The 23,187-nt window shown below is 33.9% G+C and overlaps 1 protein-coding gene across 2 annotated transcripts; it reads left to right on the top strand.

Annotated features, from left to right (window-relative positions):
* Positions 1-629: 629 nt before the first annotated feature.
* On the top strand, positions 630-22,361 carry LOC136033961 (uncharacterized). 2 transcript variants are annotated; one of them, XM_065714987.1, is made up of 3 exons: positions 630-682; positions 11,435-11,838; positions 14,642-22,361. In XM_065714987.1, the coding sequence occupies exons 2-3, from the start codon at positions 11,446-11,448 to the stop codon at positions 15,371-15,373; spliced, it is 1,125 nt and encodes a 374-aa protein (XP_065571059.1). In that variant the 5' UTR covers positions 630-682; positions 11,435-11,445; the 3' UTR covers positions 15,374-22,361. The 2 variants fall into 2 exon arrangements, with proteins under 2 accessions (XP_065571059.1, XP_065571060.1); XM_065714988.1 differs by lacking the exon at positions 630-682 and adding an exon at positions 704-867.
* Positions 22,362-23,187: the final 826 nt, after the last annotated feature.

Raw genomic sequence — 23,187 nt, 5'->3', positions numbered from 1 at the left:
TGAAGATACATAGTTTTGTATCAAAATTTGAGGATATAGAACAATTAATAAAAATATTAAATTCTGTTTTTTTTTCTCCCCACTGATTTTCAGAAATCTATCTTTCGTTGTTTCCATTAAAAATATTTTTTTCAGTTCTTATTTAAAAAATAAATTATAAAAAAGACGACCTTCACAACCCTCTTAAATGCACCTCCCCACAAAAATGTGGTCAGATATAGTTTTAAACCGTAAACTAGCCTTTATTGTTTATTTATAGACCGAATTTATTCAACGTTATGAATAATTATTTATAAGGCATAAGCCCTAGAAATACTGCAAGCCCACGAAACTTGCAAATTTTTGAATATAGCCTAGGGCTATATTAGGGGGTGGAGTCGCGTCAATTGGTACGTTCATGTTTTAGCAAATAAAGTAATCAAAAAAAGTTTATATTCACTGAAACTTGATCAATCTACATGAAAAATCGTACAGTTACCTCCACACTAATCAGTGCATTTTCTACGGATCTTATAGTTGTAATGGTATCATGAGGGAATTTCTTTCTTGGCAGCCAAATTTTTAGATCCCAGAAATTTCTACACAGACTAAAGTCCCTCTTTACTAACTTTTACACTTTCACTCCGAAAATCGGCAGCGCTGTATACAATATATGTCATGAATTTAAACTGCACGTGACAAGGTTAGTAGCCTAAATAATAAAGTAGTAAAAACTACAGAAAAAAAATCCATTTAAATTAAGTATTCTATGAAGCATGGTAACATTCAGTGATCAAGTCTATGTCTAGAATCTTCGGGGGTAAGGGGGCTTTTCAGGAAATTGACCGAAATATAGAACCAGCATAAAATAAGAAATCTAGCCTAAAGGTAGGCTACAATATTTATTTCATTATGATTTTTCCTTTAGAAGGGTGGTAATTCTAAACTATTGCCATTTTAAGCCTAGAGAGGTAAAGCTCTAGTTCAGTTCTTTCTATTTTGGAAAGTAACTGACCTAGGTGAATGAAACTTTCAAAAATGAATTCAGGGTGTAAAATATAGACCTAGGCCTACCTGGGAAGCATGGTAAATGTATGACAGTTCGTACTATTGACTTACTAATAAAGTGAACATACTCCTCGATGCCTTTTTTTATGCTATTTACAAATATAACAATTGCTTCTATTGTTAATTCAAATTTAAGCACTTTTTGAGCTCTTAAAAATAATGAAATTCCAATTAAAGTATGGGTAAAATTCTAGTTAATTGACTTCTTGCTATCTCAGAAAGGGTTTAGGTTAGGAAAATGAAACTTTCAGGGATGAATCTACAGACTAAAGTATGTGCCAGGGAGGTATTTTGAAGTAACTACCTCCACTCCTTCTCCCACTAGAGGGCCCTGACCTTTGATGACATTTAGAAATATGTGTGTTATAAAAGCAAAACCTTGCAAAATAGATCTTCTGCTTAATCAAAGTACAACAAAATTGTTTTCAGCTTCATAACTTTGCTCAATTCCATTTTATAAGGTTTTAAAGATATGCACATACATTTCCTAAATTAAAAAAAAACATTGATATGGCTTAAAATTCTACCCAAATAACAGGAATTGCATTTTCAGAACTAAAGGCAGAAAAAAAGCAACTAGTAACTGAAAATTAAGGTAAAATGTTGTTTTGTCAAAATTTGAATAGGTCAACCTGTCATGTAAGCAAATTTCAGGGCCCTCTAGAGGGAGAAGGAGTGGAGGTGGGTACTCCAAAATACCTTTCCAGGACATACTTTAGCCTTTAAACCCTTCCCTGAAAGTTTCATTTTCCTAACCTAAACCCTTTCCAAGATAGTAACAAGTCAATTAACTAGAATTTCACCAAAGTTTGAGTTGTTGGTTGTTTTCCAAAAATAAAACTACATTTTCCCAATGCTGTTTTGGTTGTTTTTGACAAAATAATACTACATTGTCCCAGTGCCAAAATTATATATAGAATAAAGTTAATTTAGGTTATGTCAAAAAGTGCTTAAATTTGAATTTGCAATAGAAATGATTATTATATTAATAAAGAGCATAAAACAAGGCATCAAGTGGTATATTCACTTTATTGGTAGGTCAATAATATGAACCAGGGGAGTAAGATATAAATGACATATCACAAAGACTTGTACAGGTTAGATATTACTCTAAGTCATAGTAACAAATAATATATAGTTGTAAGATATAAATGACATATCACAAAGACTTGTACAGGTTAGATATTACTCTAAGTCATAGTAACAAATAATATAATAATCATCATCAAAGTTGTCGTTATAATCGTAATTATAAATTAGGTAATAAAAATGAAAGACAAAAAAAAAGAGTAAAACTGAAGATGAGCTTGGAACTAGAGGTGGAAAATAAGCTTGAAGGTGGTACCTGGCAACAGTGGCACTACATACCTGTTTTGATGATAAATATTTGTAGAGATTTAGTCTAAATATTTGTAGAGAGAGTTTGTAGAGAGTCGACTTAGAAGTAAATGTTAGTTAAAGGCTATTACAAGAATAGTGTTTTTGCTGAACTTGTTTCAGTTTTTCTGCTAATCTAGATCTCTTTTGTTTGACTTCAAAATATTCGAAGTTCGAATTTCACTAGCAATGCTTATTGGAAGCACTATGAAGCTTCAAGCCAACACCTAACCTTTCCTTTTTCAATGGCTTAGAAGATGGTAAAGCTTATAGCCTAGATGATTCAATAGTGAAGCTAAGTTCTGATAAATCTCTGTTTATATCCTTAGTGTTAGAATAGAATAGTACTTTATTAACAAGTAAGCTCTTATGGCATAAAAACTGCCAAACCTCTTGATCTTAATACAGTTAATAGCTATTGCAGATACAACAACAAAACTGGCTGTGCCTCATGGGGAATTATCTAGGGTTGCTAAAACAAAGTGTCAGCTAGGCTATTTCATGGTTTTATTCAATGATTTTGTTCTGGTCAACTGTTTTGTTGGATTTTGGTCTCTTTTCATTTCTTTACACTAATTATTCTTCTATATATAGTAGGTTAAAAATAGATTATTATTAGTTATTGCTAGGTTATCTAAATTTTATCTAAAACAATTTACTTTAATTCAAGGTTTTCAGTCTCTTTTTCTTTGGCCCTAAGTTTTGAAAATGCTAGTCCTATATTTAATATTTCAGCAGTATTCCAAGCCATATCAAAGATTCTGCCCCTAGACCCAATTTAAGAAGTAGATTTTCAAATCTTATAAATATGGATTGAGCAGCAGTATGAGATACAAACACTTAGTTGAGCAGTAAATCTTTTTCTTCAGGTTTCTTGTTTATAGCACAAAGATTATGAAAGGTTATTAAATATATAAGTAATACCATTAGGTACCTTTTTTTTTGTCTCTTTCAAATATCATGTTTGCATTTCTGACAATGCATCCCATGGCCTGATGGTCCCATAAATCCCTATTAATATATTTATTTGTTGTTTTTCATCTTTTATGTGTTGTATAATGGATAAGCTCTAGTCTAGACTCAATGGAATTCAGTGTTGTGCTACAATGGACTTATGGATAAAATTTTATTTTAAATTGTTAACAATGTGGATAGTAATGGAAGGGAACATTATAATCTAATTAATAGGTTCAACTCTTCATAGCCAATCCTGACAAGGTTTTCTCTGGGCCACTTGATGTTGTAAATAGAGTCCCCCAAGGCAATTTTTGGGTCCTATTTTATTCCTCATATATCAGCAATATAGTGAACAGAATAGAAAAAAACATTGCTTTTTATGCTGGAGACTCCAAGCTGTTCAAACCTGCAAATCAAAAAAGTTTGTAGTGTAATCTTCTTAAAATCCAAATATAGTTTCAAGATTGGCTACCTGAGTTCAACATATCAAAGTGCCATCTCATTCACTTTGGTAGTAGCAATCCCTGTCACCAGTACACTATGACCAATCATAACTTACTTTCAAGCTCAGTACTAATGACCAGTCCCTAAGAAAGAGATCTAGGAATGCTGATAGATGAATCACTGAAATTCCTCTGCCACTGGCAACAAGCAGTCTCAGGAGCTAATTAAAGTCTTGGTCTTTTGAACTGCACCATAACTAGTTGCTCTTGTATAGTTTTTTTAAGGCTAGAGTCAGACCTGCTGTGGACTTCAATATATTTTTAACCATCCCTTCTAATAAGATTGATACTAGCCTAATTAAGGGAGTTCAAAGGCATGCCACAAGGTGTATAGCTGTCCTACAAGATCTCTTGGGGAGCAAGAGATTATAGTGCTTGCAGGTGCAAATAAATTGTAGTGGTAACCTGATACTGACCTACTAGCATAATGCATAACCAAATAACCCCTTCTTTACCAAAGATTCAAGACACTGCTATACAAGAGGTCAATTACACAATCTGTTAATACATGAATCTGGTAATATTTCTTTTTTGAGCATCTTGTCAACCATTCTTCTATTTTGAACTTTTAGCTACAAAGCTACTTTTCAATCTAATGTCAGATTGTGAATTGACAAATAGCCATAACTTTTGGTTTTATTGGACATTCATCTAGTAACACAAAGAAAAACTGGTTCATCAAAACATGAATTTCCATATTCACAAAATAGGGGAAAGCTAGCAGTAATCAAAGATCTTTATGCCAATTTTGCAAATATATACTGAACTGGCTGAAGATAACTAATTTTGTTCATTTTAAGTTTCAACTTTGCTCTTTACGTTCATAGGAAGCTTAGTTTTTTGTTGTTACTTGGGTAAATAAGCTACAAAAAATTAACCAAATTGACAAGTCTACTGAAAAAAAAGAGGAAAAAAAAGAATGGAATGGGAATGCAGGCGCCAGAAAAATCTCGTGGGGGGCAGCCCCCTAGGATCTGTCCCTGGATAAGCTAGGGCAATAACATGACTTGGGGGTGGGGGAAGGCTGGGACATAGTTAAATTGAAAGTGATTCTGGTAATCCAGTAAATAGCAATTTTGTGAATAGAATGAACTAAAATTGTAGTTACGTCTTGTCCTGAACAAGCGAGAGGGGGAGGGGAGACTAGACTGTTATCCCTATTTGCCATCAGCAGTTAGTTCATAATGTGCAAACTTATGGATGCAAGACTAGTTGAGGACTATATCAAGGCATTATAATGGAAAATTGATTCTAGTCTCAAGCCATGTTCTGGCTTAATGAGGTAATTCCATTCCAGCTCTCCTCAGTAATTCTTAGATATAGCCCCAGGTTACATAAAAAAGATTTGTTTTTTAGTTTGATTTTAGTACTCTTCTTAAAAAAAAAACAAAAACAGAATAGGCAAAAGGTCTTTAAAAATGTGAAAATCCTCAATTTTTTTCAACCATCGTCTAACATTCAGTCAATTCAGTTACGAAGTGCCACTATAAAATCAATGGTAGCCATATACAAAGTGATTGTGCAAAAAGAATGAGGTTTTGGTGACTCCTTCTGGTGGATTATTCAATAATAAGATTTCTGGAAAGAAATCTCCCCTCATATCACTTATAAATTGGATTGCAGTTGAATATATTTTAGTTTACTTTAGGGTATAATTAAAGTTTAGTCTCAGAAAATAAAGAACTAATTCTATAATCTACATGAATCTGACATTTCAGTATCCCTAAAAATTTGCTCTCGTATCATTGTTTTATTTCTTGTACATACTATTTAGTTGGCTAGAAAGAACGGTTTCTAATCACTTTTCTGGAAAATTTCTACTGAAGCTGAGATACAGGCTCTTTTTTGGATCGACTTTATTTGTTAATTTCTACAAAAAAAAATATTGATAAAAATGTCATTGAAGTTGACGCAACTGTTGTTCCTAAGCCATGTCTAACAATACTGTCTGTTTCTTCTATGTATAGCTCTTTGTATCAGTTAGTTGGAATCAATGCTCTTTGGAGGAAAGTGCTCAAACAACGGTTTTTTTAAGGCTTTCAAAGATTTGAAGCTGGTGGTAAGCTTTTGCATCTAGGATTGTGACATTTTTACTAGCAAACTATGATTATATGAGTTGCTGGCCTTTGTCCTATGCTAGAATTCCATGTTGTATCATATATTTGTCGAGGACATATCCTACAGAATTCTTAGATGACAACTTAAAAGTGGATATAAGTCTGACTTTGTTTAGTAATAATAAAATAAACGCCTCTGCACCATGGGATAGGATTTTGTTTTAAGTGCAGTCCAATGACCTCCTCTCCAAGAGAATTTGAAAATCTGTGGGATAAAAATGCATATTTACACCCCCCCCCTCCTCCAAGAATTTGATATTATTGTTTTGATTCTAAGAAAAAAATGATTGACAGGTTTGTTTTTGTAAAAATTTGTAGTTGGGTGGCTCTTCTGAAGGAAACATACTAATTTAAAAAGAATAGTAGTATTAGACTCCATATTTTATGGTCTTCGCAAATATTCAAAAATCTCCCTAGGCTATTCAAAAATCTGAAGGAAACAGTATAACAACGAAATTCTTGCTTTATAATATGCCAATATGTTTTCATTAAACAGATTGCCGTGTTTCCTTCCCTTGTTATCAGCTTGTTAAAATAATTTAATATTCATAAGTCTATTCTTATTATTTGGGCAAAACTTGACTTCATCAAGTCAAGAATGCAGAAACCCATTTTAACATAGAACCCATGACGTTACGAGATTCAGTTAACGGAGAAATATACTATGAGGGCTTTATATGGGACCATCAGGGGTGTGTAAGGTGTATTGTCACAAAGTTGACTATAATACATGGAAAGAACAAGGAATCTAATGGTACTTTTTTCGTTTTATTGACTTGTTTCCTTCGAAAGAACTGCCCAACTGTAATATTACTAATTTGTTTAATTATCCTTGAGGAGACAACACTTGATAATATTGTTTGTCTACTATATACATTATTAATTTTTGAGTGTTGACTTCTTTCTCAACGTATATTTTTTTCTGATTTAGTTTTGAATTACAATATGTTTCATTAAGTATTTGCTGATTAGGCTGGCTTAATCTTGAAAGTCTTGAGGTTTGGTTGTATTTTCATGATATAGTGCGTTTTTTTCACTTATGTTTTGGCTCAGGAGGTCACTCGTTTGGTACTTTCAAAAGAATTTTAAGAAATTATTTTTATGTCTGGATGACTTATTTTTACTACTTTTTTTATTTATTACCTTTTTAATGGCACTTGGTATTTATCTAGTGACATATAGCGATCGCATTTTCTATCCGTCTGTCTGTCTGTCGGTCCTGGTTTTGCTAGTTCGAACACTTCCATATAAGCTAGGACGATGGAAGTTGGTAGGTGTATCAGGGACCAGACCAGATTAAATTAAAAATAGTCTCTACTCCGATGCGACCATCTAGGGGGGGGGGGGGGGGCGAGCGAACGAGATAGTTGAGAAAAATTTTATTTGCTCATAAGACAAATGATTGTTCTCAAGTGTGGCTTGCTGGTCTAGGGGTATAATTCTCGCTCAGGGCGCGAGAGGTCTCAGGCTCAAATCCTGGACCACCCCAATTTTTACATGAAGATCCGCAACTAGATACGTGATCAATATAGAGATCGCTGGAAGTTGGTAGGCATATGAGGGACTGGACCAAATCAAATTAGAATTAGTCGCTTCCTCGATTCGACCATCTGGGGGGGGGATGGAAGGACGGTTAATTGGGAAAAATTGGAAAAATGAGTTATTTTTAATTTACAAAAGGGTTAATGGATCTTAATGAAATTTTATATTTAGAAGGACTTTGTGTCTCAGAGCTCTTAATTTAAATCCCAACCGGATCTGTAACATTGGGGGAAGTTGGAGGGGGAAACCGGAAATCTTGGAAAACGCTTGGAGGGGGAGATCGGGATGAAGCTTGGTGGGATAAACGTTACAATACCGAACAAGAAGAAAATAAAGGAACACTGTATTTGCAAGTATATCTTTCTAATAATTGCCAATATACAAAGATCAGCAAAATCGAAAACTCTAGTACCGAGTTTAATTTTAGGTTCTGACCTCGTCACAAGTGCCATATGAGCTCTTGGCTCTTGTTTATTATTAGTAATCAGAGCGACAACTCTGGGCCAGGTTAGAAATTGTTGTTGTGAGGGGTGTTTGACTCGTGTGCAGCATTTCCTGTGGCTTGGTTTCAAATATGAAATTGAAGTAATTTTAGTTTATGTGGTAGTCCCCTGAAGAGTTTGGGGGTTTGAGGATTTTTAAGGCGTAGTATTGTTTGTTCGTTGTTTGTTTTTTTTTATAATTATTTTTTCTCTTGTGTTGAGTCTCTTAAAGTTGGGAATGTATTATCTTGAAAAAGGTTTTATTTTTATTTATTTGCTTCATTTTTGTTTCTTCCCTGTTTTTTTTTCTGGCAATAGAGTCTTATAAGGGAGGCAAGTATTTTTTGTTTGTGAATGTATTGATTGATTGATTCGGTTTATTGATAAATACTAAAAAATGGTTATTTATCTAAAAATGGTCTCTAATTATTTTGTAACTCTATGCTTTCGTTTTTTGACGACATTATTTGTTCATTACTATCCTTATAAATTTTTATTATGGCACTTGGTATTAACCAAGTGACATATAGCAATCGCAAATTCTGTTGGTCTGTCAGTCTGTCGGTCTGTCTGTCAGTCTGTCGGTCCCGGTTTTGCTACTTTAGGCACTTCAGGTAAGCTAGGACGATGAAATTTGGCAAGCGTATCAGGGACCGGACCAGATTAAATTAGAAATAGTCATTTTCCCGATTTGACCATATGGGGGGGGAGTGGGGGGCCGGTTAATTCGGAAAAATAGAAAAAATGAAGTATTTTTAACTTATGAGCGGGTGATGGGATCTTAATGAAATTTGATGTTTGGAATGATATTGTGTCTCAAAGCTCTTATTTTAAATCCCGACCGGATCTGATGACATTGGGGGGAGTTGAAGGGGGGAAACCTAAAATCTTGGAAAACACTTAGAGTGGAGGGATCGGGATGAAACTTGATGGGAAAAATAAGCACAAGTCCCAGATACATGATTGACATAATTGGAACGGATCCGCTCTCTTTGGGGAAGCTAGGGGGGGGGGGGGTAATTCTGAAAAATTAGAAAAAATGAGGTATTTTTAAGTTACGAACGGGTGATCGGATCTCAATGAAATTTGATGTTTAGAAGGATATCGTATCTTAGAGCTCTCATTTTAAATCCCGACTGGATCTGGTGACATTGGGGGGGATTTGGGAGGGGGAAACCTAAAACTTGGGAAACACTTAGAGTGGAGGGGTTGGGATGAAACTTGGTGGGAAAAATAAACACAAGTCCTAGATACATGATTGACATAAACGGAACGGATCCGCTCTCTTTGTGGTAGTTGGGGGGGTTATTTCTGAAAAAATAGAAAAAATGAGGTATTTTTAACTTACGAACAGGTGATCGGATCTCAATTAAATTTGATATTTAGAAGGATATCGTGTCTCAGAGCTTTTATTTTTAAATCCCGACCGGATCTGGTGACATTGGGGGGAGTTGGGGAGGGGGAACCTAAAACTTGGAAAACACTTAGAGTGGAGGGACCGGGATGAATCTTGGTGGGAAAGATAAGCACAAGTCCTAGATACATGATTGACATAACTGGAATGGATCCGCTCTCTTTGGGGTAGTTGGGGGAGGGGTTAATTCTGAAAAATTTGAAAAAAAATGAGGTATTTTTAACTTACGAACGGGTGATCGGATCTCAATGAAATTTGATATTTAGAAGAATATCGTCTCTCAAAGCTCTTTTTTTAAATCCTGACCTGATCTGGTGCCATTGGGGGGAAGTTTGGGGCGGGGGAACCTAAAATCATGGAAAACGCTTAGATTGGAGGGATCGGGATGAAACTTGTTGGAAAAAATAAGCAGAAGTCTTACATACGTGATTTAAATAATTGGAACGGATCCGCTCTATTGGGGGGGGGGGCTAATTCTGAAAAATAAGAAAAAATTATGTATTTTTAACTTACGAAGGAGTGATCGGATCTTCATGAAACTTCATATTTAAAAGATCCTCGTAACTCAGATCTCTTATTTTAAATCTCAACCGAATCAAGCGTAATTGGGGGGGGGCAGTTGGGGGGACCGGAAATCTTAGAAAATACTTAAAGCGGTGAGATCAGGATGAAACTGGATGGGAAGAATAGAAACCTGTCTAAGATACGTGACTGGCATAACAGGACCGGATCTGCTCTCTTTGGTGGAATTGGGGGGGGGGTTAATTTTGAAAATTGAGGTATTTGTAACCTATGAAAGGGTGTCCAGATCTTAATGAAATTTGATATTTAGAAGGATCTTGTGCTTTAAAGTTCTAATTTTAAATCCCGACCAAATCCTGTGACATTGGGGGGAGTTGGAGGGGGGAACCGGAATTCTTGGAAAACGTGAAAATTGGGGTATTTTTATCTTATGAATAGATGATCGGATCTTAATGAAATTTGATTTTTTAGAAGGAATCCATGTCTCAGAGCACTTATTTCAAATCCCGACCAGATCTTTTGACATTGGGGGGAGTTGGAGGGGGAAATCTTGGAAAAACACGTGGAGTGGAGGAATCGGGATGAAGCTTTGTGGATAGAATAAACAAATGCCCTTGATACGTTATTGACAGAATCGTACTGGATTCGCTCTCTTGGGAGAAGTTGGGGGGAGGGGTTCAGTGATTTGGCGAGTTTGGTGCTTCTGGACGTGCTAGGACGATGAAAATTGGTAGGCGTGTCAGGGAGCTGCACAATTTGACTTGATAAAGTCGTTTTCCCAGATTCGATCATCTTGGGGGCTAAAGGGAGAGGAAAAATTAGAAAAAATTAAGTATTTATAACTTACGAGTGGGTGTCGGATCTTAATGAATTTTGATATTTAGAAGGACATCGTGACTCAGAGCTCTTATTTTAAATCCTGACTGGCATTAAGCCTCTTATTTTCGTTTTTAAATCAATCTATTGATTCATAGAATTTTGTTATAGCTCATACCATATGATCTCTTGGCTCTTAGCTCTTCTCGCCTCGTCACAAGTGCCATATGAACTCTTAGCTCTTGTTCTTACATGATTTTATATTTTTTTACTCTTGTACACTTATTCTATTTATGATAAAAGCTGTTTCTTCTTCAAAAGATTATAAAATAGCTAATCATCTAAAAGTGGTCACTGAATATTTTACAGGTCTATAGTTTCAATTTTTGGCAAAATTTTTATTCATAATTTTGTTTATGAATTTTATTACACTTATTCTTACGTATTGTGTATTATTCTTTATTACATTTATTATGAAGAATATTATTACATTTATATATTTTTATATATTTTATTCTTGTAAGTTTATTCTGTTAATGAATAAATGTTTTTTTTTTCTTCCAAAAAAATAAACAAATAGTTAACTATCTAAAAGTGGTTACTAATTATTTTACAGATCTATACTTTTCTTTTTTCAGAAAAGTTCCCTTTTTTCAGGTTTTTGACAAATGGACATGAAGTCTTTAATAGACTGGCATTTGGCATTTCATATTGGAGACACAATCCTTTTGTTTTTTGTTTACCTTTGTCAAGTGGGACTTCTCAACTATTACATACTCAAATATTCAGATGGTGAACTTGCACTATATTTCTGGTTCCTTGGCGACTTTGTCATATTTGTTGCTTTTGCACTGGCTATGTTCTGGTCCTATAAGTACTTGAAGAATAAAAGAAGGAAAAAAAAGAATCAAGAAATGCTAGAGAGGCTGAAGAATAGAGCCAATAATGAAAATGGACAACCTCATGATGTAATTAGTCTGTCATCTGTATCTGAGTCAATGGGTGAAGATCCTTTAAGCCTGAAAGTTAAAAGGCCAGGTGCTCTAAGAGATCAGAAAAAGGTAAGTCTAAATTGTATGTTTTTTATAGTAAACTGAATTAGAAAGTAAAAGTTCAACAATAAAGAATGAAGCTTAAAGTACCACAAGGTACTAATGGTGGTTTAAACCTCAATTCTAATTTGGAAGAAAAACTTCTAGACATTATGGTAAAAATAAATATAATTCTATACTGATTGTATAAATGCTCAAAGTTAATTTTAAGTATTTAAGAAAAAACTAAATAGGTGTTTCGGTCAATAATATGGCTATATAGTATCTGTCGTCGCAATATTTTAGGTTCTCTTTTTAATGCATTTGCCTTCCAGCTTGTTGTGATTTTTCTTCAATTCGTGATTTTTCTTCAATTCGTTTTGGTATGTTTAAATATTATAGGTTATTAATTTTGAGGTTTAAAATCAAAGAGCCGTTGTAATTAGCTACGATTAAGATCGATAATTTCTATCGTAAGTCTAAAAATGTTCTTTGTGTGCATAACAATTACCTTTTTTCCAGAATATAAACAATGTTTGTTTTGTTTTTTTTCACGTATTTTATTAAGTTACGTTTTTAAGCATATTGTTTTTTATATACTCCTTGATTTTGAGGGAAATGATATATATATATATATATATATATATATATATATATATATATATATATATATATATATATATATATATATATATATATATATATATATATATATATATATATATATATATATATATATATATATATATATATATATATATATATATATATATATATATATAAACCCAATCCGAAAGACCTCATTTTCAGCTCAACGTCAGCCAAAAAAAAACGAGACTTTCTCTTTCAAGTCTTTCTCTACGCTGCTGACCGACTGCTGCTTCTATCTGTAATGCCCAACCAAATGTTTTGATCTTGAGACGTCCAATGTGACACATCCAAATGGATGTGTGTCCATTTGGATGTGGTCACATCCAAATGTGATCCAACCAAAGATCTTGAGACGAATCGAAGGGGTTACATAGTGAGACTATGTCTTGAACACCCGACTGCTGCCACTAAGAAATTAGACCCCAACTCCTGTTTGCTTACCGTCCCAATCTTACAGTGGTTTGGCCATTTAGTCTGCATGCCAGCACAAACTCCTGCCACCACGCTATATAAGCTGTTATTTGAGCTAAATTGTTACTCACTAGGATCACTGTGTACATTTTAAGGCCCATTCACAATGAAATTTTGCTAATTTGAGCCAATCAGATTTTTATTGGTCAGTCAGAAAATTCTATAATAAGCCTGATTGGCTTAAATTAGCACTAGCAGAATTTTGATATTACTAGAATCTCATTGTCATTGGGTGTTTAGGAGAAGTGTTTTTAAATTCTCCTATCCCCCAGCCCATGAATCAAGATTTCATCTTTATCTCTTCAAGGAGGGCAAATATGTGTAGGTGAAACCTAGTGTGAGTTAAGTCTAGGAACGAACTCTTCTTTCTCACCAACATCAATCCTCAAATCTTTAAAATGGAGAATGACTGCTTCACTTAGAGGTGAAAGCTTACTGTTATACGCGGTCGTTTAAGGTCGTTTAAGCTTACTGTTATACGCGGTCGTTTAAGCTTACTGTTATACGCGGTCCTTTAAGGTCGTTTAAGCTTACTGTTATACGCGGTCCTTTAAGGTCGTTTAAGCTTACTGTTATACGCGGTCGTTTAAGGTGATATGATACCTTAAAAACCGTTTTGTGAGCTTCAGCGTTCGCTGTCTGTCCCAGAAACAAAGCGTACATTAGCGGATTCTCCCAGGTGATTGGCCATCATTGAGAGCTTTTGGAAATTTGTGGTTTGACTGTAGAATGAAAAAACTGTGAAATTTGACGCCCCTTTTGTCGGTGAGCTTGTCAATCCAATGCGGGTGACACCACAGACAACCTCCAAAGTGGCCAAATTGCTTAAATGATAATTAAGCTGATTTTTAGTGTATTCCTAACAGGCATACTAATATTTTCTAAGGAACTACCCTTTCCTGAAATTTAATAAATATATTCCATTCATTTGAAAAAAACAAATTCAGACTTACTAATGATGTGAGTTTCATTAATTCTGAATATTTTTGTCTCTCGCAAAAACGGGAGAAGTTAAAGGGTTTCTTCAAGGCTTCCAGGAAAGTAGGTGTCGCTTTTTAGTTTTCTGTCATAATTCAGGTCTCTTATCCAAGCTTTACAAGTTGCAGTAAGACTGCTCAATCAGTTCTGCATAGTTTGGGCATACAAAGTGAAAAGGTCTATAATGGATGAGATCGACATATTATATAAGGTACTGTATCACATTAAATGAACTCAACTTGTTTCCTAAACACCTAGGGTAAAAATAAAAAATGTTTATCAAAACCTTGGTAAATAAATGAATTGATAAATAAATCAATGAAATAAAAGAATACGATTTGGAAGTTTACTTTTTTCTTGTGGGATCAGATATGGCCTTGACAGAAATATCGTACGTGTTCTTTTAGGTAGCCTGGTAAGGATACGAAATGATTTTGGAAGTGAATTAGGTTAGAAACCTTGCTTATTGTGCTTCAAAGGTGTCACAACCGGTTGAGTGAATCCAATCAGTATGTGGGCCAGATAATTGATTTAGTAAATTATCAACAAACGGCTATCCTTATTGTAAACCGAGTTTTTCTCCAATTACCCGTCAGTGTGTTATTGCTGATATAACAATCAAGTAGTGTGTACAAGTTTACCAGTTTATTTACAAGCATTTGCCAGTTTTCACCAAATTCACAAATATTTTTTTTGTCAAAATTCACCATGTTTTTTTTTTTCTTTTTAACAGGCATCGCATTCATCATTAGTCCCCTCTAAGAAATATACCGGTGCTCTACCTATGGTATACACGTCTTGGCTTCTCTACTCAATCATTTTGGTTACGAAAGTAGCTGTTATGTTCAAAGCTGAAATACCAAATATAATCCAGCCCACAGATGTTTTCGGACCTCAACTTCTCAAAGTATCAATAGCATCATCATCAGTCATTTTTATTCTCCTTGTAGCTGGTCATCATGATGCAAACATTAATACATTTAGGTCACAGTTTATATTGAATCTATGTAAAAGTGTGGCCTTTGAAATAATGGACTCGGTTGACTTTTTGACAATACTTATTCTTTCACTGTCTAGAATTACGTTGCCGTTTTGGTTTGAAAACACTGTACTAGGTTTTGCTTGCATTAATTTCATACTACCTACTGTCGCATTGTATAACCTAAGCCTTTCAGATTTTGCGAAAGAAGAACAGAGCCTGCCCGTAACAAGTCTTTATAAGTTACTGCATCTGGTTTTGGTAAATATTCCATACTTTTGTATTAGAGTTTATCTGTGGGATGGATACGGGAGTGATATATCCATGTTCACTATTAAGAATGCAATTTCTATTTTGCTAGCACTGAGGAGCCTTTGGAGCGATTTGATTATTTTATGGAATGTATTTCTGGTAGTAGTGTTGCCACGTGCAAATAAAGTAGGTGATAGTAACGGTACGCAGTTGGAATTACTTCCAAAGCCATAAAAGTTTCAATTTCAATGGTTTCCCTTTGATGTTAACCTTTATTTGGAAAAGTTAATGGGGAAACTTAAAAGGAAATTCTAAATTTGCAGATTCACGCCAGTGACGTTATTTGTGGGGATGGATTAGCAGCATGACTCGCGACGTAAAAAAAATGCAAACAAATATGTGTTGTATGTTAAAGTTGAAAATGTCGTAAATATGCTCCCCTCCCCTTGTTAAAAAAAAATGCTGGTCAGTCAGCGGGCTGGTTGATATATATGCCTCTTATAATCGTATTTCTTCTTCGTGTTGATACTGCCCTTTTAAACTGGCAAAGACCTACCACACTGGGCTGAGCTCATTCATTAAAGCCAATTCACTCATTTTGGTTGTTGAAAAATGGTCATTTTAAACGAAAATGACACAGTATTTGTAATGTCAATACCTCTTTTTTACTTTATTTTATCTTTATAATGGATTCATAAACGAAAAAAAAGTAAAGTTAAAGAAATACAGATTGAGAATGGGGTTTTTTGAGGCCAATGAAAACAGAATGAATATTGATACCAAAAACAAGAAGAACAATAGGGAATTTCTCAAGACAGTGTTTCCCACTGTCTTGAGAAATTCCCATTGTTCTTCTTGTTTTTGGTGTTTGTGATGGAAAGGCAGTGTGGTCTTCGTCGTTATTTAAAATGAATATTTTGGGACGTCCAGATGAATTTTCAGCTTAGGACAGAGATTATTTTCAGACAAACACCAATGATGACCAGTGAGGCTTAATAGGAATTAATTATGGAGAAGGGTACAATTTTATGAGTCATAAATAACTATTTAATAAGTTTAAAAAAAATTACTAGAAAAAAACTATTAAGACTTTACTCCCCTCCCTCAAAAACGAACCTTAGTCACATTAATAAATTTTATCTTTAGCATCAAAAAAATGATAATAGTTCCATTTCTGAAATGTCTAAAAAAAAATCAAAGAGTTTGGTGACGACATTCAACTTTAATTGCTTGCTGAGTCGGGAATATTTTACTCTAGTTACCATAGACATGGAAATATTATCATTGAAGACCTATATATAAACTAGCAGATGTATGGGAAACCTGGTTCTTATAGTTTTTTACGAAAATTTCCAGTTATATTTCCAGCATTAACTTACGGCATTAACTTAGCTTACGTAATATCTTAACTGTATCCACCATTTTCAGTAATAGTAGTAAATACTTCAGTTAGATATTTCCAGCATTAACTTACGACATTTTTGTATTAGAGCTCAAGGTGCTGCTACCAAAATGACAACTCTGTTTTCTTGTATTGTAATCTTGGTTCGCAGACTTTTCTTCGTACTGTTCCGAACTTTTTTCAACTGTGAAAAAAGACCCTGGGCCTTAGCTATTCTACTTGTAATGTCTTAACCGTATCCGCCATTTTTAGTAATAGTAGTAAATACATAATTGAAGATATTTCCAGCATTAACTTACGGCATACCAAAATGACACCTTTGCACTATGGTTTGTAGTTGTAGATTATAATACTATATATAAAGGGAAATGACCCCCCCCCCACTTTTATTGAATTCTTTATCTGTCTACAAGTAAAGGATAATCTTATCTCGACTTTTATTCCAGAAAGTTAAATTCTACCCCAAATGTAATGTATTGTCCTTTATTGTTACCTTTTGTTGACGGAAAAAAGGCCCAAAGTTGTGCAAAGCCTAACATTGGCCGCGAGATGAAAATATAATGTCCTATTTTCTGAGCTAGTCTGGCTTATTAGTTGGTTCTGCACCTTTGGTTCAGGAATGCTTCAAAATAGACTGGTTTCCCTGTAAAAGGGTTTTTTCTTAGGGACACTTACCAATTATAGAGGCAGGTATGTTTTAAATCTAGGGGGAAACCGCGCTACAGTGCCTCTACAAACTCATCATATTGCAAAGTCACTTAACGTTGACACACTGGCTAACATCCCTCCTCCGTCCACCCTACATAAAGCTTCTGCCCTGGCCACTTTCCAGATAGTTTTACACCAATATGTATGATCTCATCTCAGCCTAGTCTGAGGCGTCTTGCCTTTTCATAACCCCCTTGTAGACCACCTAGTTGAACAGTGTTAGAATACAGTTTTGCATCTGGAGGAAATGTTCATGCCACCTGAAAAACTTTGTTGGCATATACTGATCGGGAAGTAGCCACTTGGATGACAAAGAGTCATCTTTTGCACTCTATCGCCGAGCTTTGTTACCGAAAATATTTATAAAACCATACTGCCATCTAGAATCTGCCTACTAAAGACACTGTTCTCGACATGTCGCTCTAAGACAAGGATCTTCCAACTTTCTTCAAATTAGTCCTCTTTGAAAAGATCCTTTTTAGTACCAGTCCCCAGAAGTCTTTCCTTTTGCGCTGCCAGGGATGCATGTGCTTCAGTTAGTAATCCTTGCGATAGGACCGTACCGTGAAGTATATGTGTGCATATAAACGGGATGTGTCCCTATTCTAATAAGAGATCTACTCTTTATGCCCTAGTTCTCAGTTGACTTGAATTTTTCGTGGAATTCTTTGCTGTTCTAAGAATTTCAAAAATGGTTAAACAAAAATTTTTAGAACTGGTGAGTATTTATCAGAATTTTCAAGTTTGGGTCCTAAAATATGCAAATACGTGACTTTATTGTTCACTTTATATGTATTACGTTTTATTTTTATACTGAGTTTATATTCTAGTTTCGCTCTTTTTAAAAATGGCATTTTAAAAACAATTATGAACACATTCCTGAACAATATTATTCCTATTTTTCTGTAGTATAGAATTACATTTGTGACTTTACAGTCGTACTTGCAAACAGGAGGGCTTGGGTTTAACCCTCCCAAACCAGCTATTGCACCCTGAGGTTTCTAAGAAAATAAAAAAATGAAAAATGAACAGAAATCAGGATGTTTTTCGGATTTTAAATTGGTAGCTATGTTTATGAACTTCGGTTGACATGTCATTAGGGTTTTTTTTTTTTTTTTTCAAGCTGTTTTCTTTCAAGCCTTTCAGATTTCTCTGAAAAGGATTCAGTAAGTTTTAGTAATTTTCTAATTTTTTTAAGCTTTTATTCCTTCCATTATTTTTGTGCTCTGAAGCCAGACATGATGATACTTTTTAAAATGACTGCTCCAACCCTTTGAGAAAGAAAATTGTAAAAAAAGATTTACTTGCCACACAATTTAAACACTTTTTTACTCTTTGCCTTATTCAGCTATTTTACCACAATGTGGGAACAAACTTTTGTACAAACATAAACATTGATTTTTAAGTATAACTGAACAATTATATTTTGATTTATTTGAGTAATTACAAGGTCCATTCACTCTTTATATTTGTGGTAAGGCTAAATTTTGCGAAAAAAAATCGAAACCCAACAGTGCTAGCACCTAGTGTAAGCTATGGAATTAGCTATAAGCAAAGTTCTATAAGACTGAATAGTTCAGTTATCTTTCAGACAATTCTGATTACCTAGCATCTTCGAAGTAGTGGTGTGAAATTGTTGTAGATGGTCTCCTCTAATTTTTAATATGCTATATTCTGGCAACCTGTATCAGCTAATTCCAAGTTTTAGAATAGGTTCTGAATCTTTAATTTCGTAAAATTTGAATCTTTTATTAGCCAAAAGCCTGTGATTAACTTTTTTTGAAATGTACATTTTATTAGTAGTCTAGGTGCCACATACAAGGGAATCCTTTTTGATTAGGGGGGGGGGGTATTTGGAAAAAACGATACGAGAATTCTGAACCATTCTAGATTAGCGGCTCCACAGAAGAAAACATCTTAAAATAAAATTAGTACCATTAGATTTCTTATTTTACGATCGTTCCAAATATTATATTCATGTTTTTGAGAATCCAATCAATTCTCCCTGATGGTCTTAGTATAGCTCTAATAAAATTTATCTCCCTTATTTTATATCTCGTGCTGCGTCGCGCCTTCTTTTCAACTTGTTTTTTGCATTCTTGACCCGGTGAAAAACAGTCCGCCAAGTTATTCCAGTAGATAAAAATATGATAAACTAAAATATATTATTTGAAAATGTAAAGCAACAATATCGCAGTTTTGGTTGGTGTTTTCTTCAGTTTCTTATGTATCCTTAGACTTTATCTGGGACCATTAGGAAGGAGGGTGGAGTGCATTGTCGAAAATTGAATGTTATATCTGAAAAGAGCGTAAAACAGGGAGTCTAATGGCACTACTTTTATTTTATTAAGATGATTCTTTTCTGTTGAGCCACAAATGTAGGATGTTGCTGAAACTTATTTGCGAAATGTAAGAAACTATCTTGAAAGATTCAATAGTTTTGGGAGACCAAAGGTCTGTGAGATTAATTTCCTCTTTTTGTTTTAGTACCATCTAAATGTATACAGAGGAAACTTAAGAAACCTCAGCTTTTGCAATGATTATTTGCAACGAAGTTATTTCCTGTTATTTTTCTTTGTTTATTAATAGTTCGTCTTTTTGTTTATTCATAATTCGTATAATTTCTTAAGCGATCTCAGTTAATTGTAGTTTTCGATGTGATCTTATTTCATATTTACTGTACTCACTTAAAATGACACTTTTTACTACTAGTGTTAGATTTATTTTTGCTGATATATGACTTCTCAGTCAAGACGGAAGTCTTTGTACCCTCCTAAGTTTTGATAGTGTATCTCAGAAATTCTTACGTTTGGTAATTAACATTTTAGTAAAGCCATCTCGCGCATCTGATAGGATTACTTTCTTTTGGAAACTTTAGATTATATCTAAGTAAACTATGAGCTATAGTGAGAAAAATAACAGATATTTCTAAGATAAAAGTTTGCACCATGTTTTATTTTACGCTCGCAATTGTTTTAGTAACTTCAGATAATTTCCAAGCGAAATATGACTTATGATGAAAAAGAAAATATAGAAATGATATTCATTTATCTAAGGTGGAGATTAAATAGTATTTGTTACCTATAAGTATGGAATAGGGCGCCAGTTTCGAAGAAAAAATAATTATCAACGCCATCTAGTGTTTGGCGTTTCTTGTTTTGTTTCTTTAAGCGTAATAATAAGACAAAATTGGTGTAATTAGTGCAATTGGCAAAATTAGTATAGTAATCTCCTTCACTGTATATGACTAACGACGCTTCTATACTACTAAGGTCCATGCGTCGCCCCTATAGTGTATTGCTACTGTTGGGTTCCATTCCTGAGTCCCATATTACCAAGCTGAGATCAAACCTACCGCGCTACCAAAGGAAATTAGTGTAGTAATAAGTGTCTGATCTCAGTTTATGAAAAAAAAATTCTTAATACTAGGTGCCTTGGTAATTATTATTTTTTTTTTCAATATTCTGGTGGAAATATTGCTAAGATAAAACTTTGATATTTTTTTACACAAAAACCAGATTTAAAAAAAAAAGGTATACTTTTATACTAAAATGAACTGACTTTTGAATTGAACTGAATTATTTATTAACTATATCATAAACATCACTCACAGAAAAGGAAGGCGATAAAGTGCATGATAGAGGCGACTAAGGCCCTCTGTCTTTCAACCGATTATTCTATCAAAAAAAAAAGAAGGAAAAATTCTCTCATACCTTTTTGTAAGTAAAAACCTCAATAGTCAACTCTATATCTTCTGGGAATCTCATAAATTTATTTGTCTTCATTTGAACTGTTCATGTGCTAAATTAATTACATCCATAAAGCAAATATAATAGATAATATTAAAAAAAAATCCTTAAAGTTTTTTTTGTTTAGTGTGCCACTTTAAATTAAGAAGGAATCAATTAATTCATTTTAATTAAGAATTGACTTAAGTCCTGTTCTCATGCCTGCTCAGCTAAGCGTTAATATGTAGATGTCGTTAACTTGGACCAACGAAGGCTGCCCGTAAAAGAGGAAGCAGGATTGGTTGAAACTGATTAGTCCTAGACATAGATGTCTAGCTAAGCATGCATGTCGATCGCACTTTATGAAGATCTAGCATGAACTTCCTCGGTATGTCCCTCCCTCACCAAAGAAAATATAAATTAAACAATTTTTTTAAGATTATAATCTTTAAAAAGGATAAAAACTATAAAAATCCTATAATTTATAACGAATTAAAGAAATAAAAACATAGAGATATAGCTTATTCATGTGAGTCAATAAAACACAATTTTGTAAAAAAAAGAAAAAAAGACTAAAAAGATGAGTTAAAAAATCAAAGTTAACATTTTACTATCGAAGTTAAATAGAAGGAGAAGGAGATTAATTGTATCCTTTTACTACTTGGCCCAAGCCTTGTAATATCAATGAAAGATGCCTTTTTTATGTTTTATTGGAGCAATAGAAAAAAATTTATAAATTTGCTTCCCCAACATTTTGAAAAAATTTTCAGCACACGCTCTTGCGTACGTCCATATATGTATTGTAAACGCACTCTTTTGTTACAAATATTGTAATTTAGACTGAGGCAATATTTAAGGCTTTTATGAATAGCGCAGATTGAAAAGTATTCATTAATACAAAACTCATAAAAGATCAAAACCTCCTTTGAGTTGATAAAACCAGCCTCATATTCCTTCCCAAGTTTCTTTAATCAAATTCGATATCTTTTCGTAACCCATTATAGTCATTCAATTCTACTTTACGATTAACTGTAGTTTTTCTTAGAAAACTGTGGAAGAAATTGTGATAATGTTTTCAAATACATTGTCTTGGAAAAGTACTGTAGTAGAAATTCCCTTCTTAAAGGTTAATTTTTTTAGGCCCTTAAACATAATCACAATAATAAAACATTATTGGCTATATTTAGGATATACGAAGGATCTGCACTTTTTGTTTATGTTGTTGATGAACATGTATTTATTTGTACAAATTAGATATTTGTATCGGGACCACGGACGTAAACTGTCCTTATTTAACGAGTGTCTTGCACAAAAAATTATTTATGCAATATTTTTGATCTGCTTGCTATTTGTGCGATTTTTAATAAAATTTTGTTTATTTTTTTTAATATTTAATCCTTTTGTCTAGATAGGCTGTTGTAAGTTTGAATACTTTAATTTTAACGAAAATTATGTCGGTGAAGTAAAATTTCGGCCTACCTTTAGACCCTTCAGAGCTAGAAATACTAACTTAACCACACATCTCAGAGCTGAAATACCTTTCAGCTGGGTAAAGTATATTATGGAATTGGTCTTTTATTTATTTTTTCCGTTTCTTTTTTCAGCAAGCTACCGGAAAGACTTTAACTTGTATTCGGGAGTTTATCAGGGTTAGATATTTTCATTCAAACCCTCTTCATTTTACGATTTTTTTTAAAATTACAAATTTTTAGATAAACCTTCGACTTTGTCAGACAATTCTCGAAAAATAATTTTACCAGCTAAAAATCTCTAACCGTTTCACTCCTCTAAACACTACTTGACGAGACATTGTCGCCTTACTCGGCATCAAGAAGCCACAGTAGGGTCTTGCAGATCTTTCGATCATGGCAATATCTTTAACCTGCCCAGATAGACCGAGTTATTCTAGGTTAGCCAAACGGGACAGAACTAGCTGTCCCATAACTATTTCGCCTCAATAATTATATAGAAGCCACAGTAGGGTCTTGCAGATCTTTTGATCATGGCAATATCTTTAACCTGCCCAGATAGACCGAGTCATTATAGGTTAGCCAAACGGGACAGAACTAGCTGTTCCATAACTATTTCGCCTCAATACGCATACAAAAGTCAGAGTAGGATCTAGCAGCTCTATTGATTATCCCAGTGTCCTAGACCAACCTAGGTACAGTGAGTTGTTTCTCAGATTAGCCACATTAACCCTTTTCAAA

This window comes from Artemia franciscana, chromosome 12 (assembly GCF_032884065.1).
Source record: "Artemia franciscana chromosome 12, ASM3288406v1, whole genome shotgun sequence".
Classification (NCBI taxonomy): Eukaryota; Metazoa; Arthropoda; class Branchiopoda; order Anostraca; family Artemiidae; genus Artemia; species Artemia franciscana.
This window is presented reverse-complemented; position numbering and strand designations above follow the sequence as displayed.